General features: G+C 58.3%; 1 protein-coding gene across 1 annotated transcript; it reads left to right on the top strand.

Annotated features, from left to right (window-relative positions):
- Positions 1-1,963: 1,963 nt before the first annotated feature.
- Positions 1,964-3,123, top strand: DICSQDRAFT_167336 (uncharacterized protein; the record flags this gene model as incomplete). Its single annotated transcript, XM_007362911.1, has 2 exons — positions 1,964-2,823; positions 2,892-3,123. The coding sequence occupies 2 exons, from the start codon at positions 1,964-1,966 to the stop codon at positions 3,121-3,123; spliced, it is 1,092 nt and encodes a 363-aa protein (XP_007362973.1).

The following is a 3,123-nucleotide window of genomic DNA, read 5'->3' as shown; positions in this document are numbered from 1 at the left end:
ATGGAGCATGGTGTTGGAACCATGGTAGGTACGAGTGTCCGGGTTGTGCCGTAAGGAGAGGGAATGCATGGTAGAGAGGATACGAGGAGAAAGGAAAAAGAGACACCCCCACAGGGCGTTTGTAACACTCACCTGCGGGACGCAACTATCAGATCTACGACAAGGAGCTCCTAGCAGTCGTTCGCACGTTTGAGACCTGGCAACACTACCTCAAAGGATCCCCCCACATTCTCCAGGTCATTTCTGACCACAAGAATCTCACCTACTGGCGGTCCACGCAGAAGCTGACCCGACGCCAGGCCCGATGGAGTGCATTCCTTGGCCAGTTTCACTTCAAAATCCACCACCGGGCCGGGAAGACCTTGACCCAAGCCGACGCCCTGTCCCGCCGCCCCGACCATGCGGATGGGAAGCATGACAACAAGGATGTTGTTGTCTTAAATGACGGGGTATTTATTCGAGCTGTCACTGATGATCTACTGCTACGAATCAAGGACACCACCCAGAAAGACACCAAGGTGGTACAGACTAGCCGTCATGGACGTCTAATCCTTGTCAGGCCACCTCCGTATGGCAAACCTGAAGACTGGAAGCTGGACGATGGAGTTGCCAAGTACCAGGGCAAGATCTACGTATCTCCGAATAAAAACCTACGACGCGACATTGTCTGGATACATCACGACCCGGCAGTAATGGGCACCCCGGACAGGACCAGAACATCGAACTCGTCTCATGTCAGTACAGTTGGGGCGGAATGGAAAACTTCATCCGCAAATTCGTTCAAGGATGCGCTATCTGCCAAGGATCCAAGGTTAACACCCACCCCGTGAAAGCTCCCGCCATGCCTATTCCCCACGCAGGAAACACGCGACCGTTTTCAGTCATCACCATGGATCACATCACGGGCCTTCCAATGTCCAACGGATTCAATGCCATTCAAGTGGTAGTAGATCACGACTCCACCAAGGGCGCAGTCATCACCCCTTGCACTATCAACGTCACCGCCTTGGAAGCAGCCGAACTACTGTTCCGAGATGTCTACAAATGGTTTAGAGCCCCTCAGAGGATCATATCCGACCGAGGACCCCAGTTCGCGTCCAGGGTTTTTCAAGAACTGCAACGACTCGTAGGAGTCAAGACTTCTCGATCCACGGCGTATCACCCCCAGACGGACGGACAGACAGAACGAGTCAACCAGGAGATCGACTTGGCTCTGCGCATCTACTGCCTCAACGACCCGGACAGCTGGTCGGACAAACTCCCCGCATTCGAGTTCTGCCACAATCAACGCAAGCACTCCATTACGGGCAAGTCTCTGTTTAAACTCATCATGGGCTACAACCCCGACGTATTCCCCAACTCCCTCTCTCCATCCACGCACCCAAGTGCAGAAGAACGAATCCAGCAACTCCTCAAAGACAGAGCCAACGCGGAAGCCGCGCACAATCAAGCAGCGGAGATCATGGCCCGAAGGGCTGGAACCAAGCTGGTCATGTTCAAGAAAGGCGACAGGGTCCTCCTCGAATCAACCAATCTCAGACTCCCCTATCCCCACCGAAAGCTAGCTCCAAAAAGGGAAGGACCCTTCGAGATCGACAAGATCACCGGCCCAGTCACGGTTCGGCTGAAACTCCCCAAGGCCTGGAAGATCCACGACGTCTTCCATGTGAATCTACTCAAACCTTATCGAGTCACCAAGGAACACGGTCCAGACTACCCCAGACTGCCTCCGGAGACCGTAGAAGGCGAAGAAGAGTGGGAAGTCGAGGCCATCTTAGCCCATCGGAAACGTGGGAAAGGCTATCAATACTTCGTCTCTTGGAAGGGCTGGCCTAGCAGCGAAAACTCGTGGGTTTCCGGGAAGGAGATGACTAATGCGCCGAAGCTCCTCACCAAGTACAAGAAGCAACAGCGACTCTAGGGAACGACCTCAACCCACTCCGCTCTCCCACCAATCCTCGCCATGCCCCAACTCGCCTCCACCTACCGCGCTGCCCCCGAAGACGTCTCCACCCCCCAGTGGTTCCTCGACCACGACTTCCACCTCTCTTTCCTCCACCTACCCGGCAACGAAGTCGCCGGATACGGTGAGCCCTCCCCACGCCAATACGTTGGGTGGCTCCTTCTGCAACCCAACCCGGAATTGCGCAACGTCTTGGAATGGCGATTCCGGGACGTTCCGCCCGCCCGTCATGCCTGGGCCATCTATGGCGAGTCGGTCGTCACCCTCACCCACCTCCGGACCCTCGACTGGGACGTCGGCGAGCTCACCGACCCAACTGGCCAACGACGGGCCTACGACACTGTCTCCCAGCTGCGGGCCACAACAATCGCCATGTCCGACCACGCTTTAGATATCATTTGCGCCCCCCATCATCTCTTTTTCATTGCTGACCTCATCAACCACATAGAGCAGGTTGACCGTGAACACGAGTGGACCTGGCTGGAGCGCATCCTCGCCACCAACGACAGCCACACCGCCTCACCTATCCCCCCCACCCCGCCTCTGCCCACCCCGGAATGGGGAAACCCGGCCGACGTCTCCGGATGGGGCGACACCAACGTCGACTGGAGCAACACTAACTGGGGGGACGTCCCCATGGATGAGGCTGACATGGAGTGGTCCCCCCCTGTACAACCTCTGCACCGCTCCCCTCCCCCCGCGACTCCCCCTCCCCAACACCGTAGCACCTCCGCCCAATGCTCGCTCGCCTATGCTCCGGCACACCCCCTCCAACCCGTACACGCCCCTCTCCCTGCTCTCCCAGCCCCACCCCCCGCTCCCCAAGCCCCATCGACGAGAATGAACCCCCCTTTGCCATAGTCGTCGACTCCGCGTCGCCTCTGGAGTGGCCGACCTCAGCCGTCTGAACGGTCCTCGACACCATCAGTGGAGGCGACCTCACTGACACCACCGACCCCAACACCCTGTCCGCGCCCCCTGACCCTCCAACTCCGCCGCTCCGCCAACACACCCCTCGCACCCCCCCGTACCCCGCCCCCGCCCCGGGCCCCACCACAGTCCACTATCAGATGCCCCTCCTGGGCCACCCAGCATACGGGGGGGCCCTGTCACAGCCAACGAGCTGTGCCACCAAAACAAACAAGGGCAAAGCTTACTGA

Source organism: Dichomitus squalens (assembly GCF_000275845.1).
Source record: "Dichomitus squalens LYAD-421 SS1 unplaced genomic scaffold DICSQscaffold_5, whole genome shotgun sequence".
NCBI classification, from domain to species: Eukaryota; Fungi; Basidiomycota; class Agaricomycetes; order Polyporales; family Polyporaceae; genus Dichomitus; species Dichomitus squalens.
Note: the sequence above shows the minus strand (reverse complement) of the source record. Positions and strands in the feature narration are given on the sequence as shown.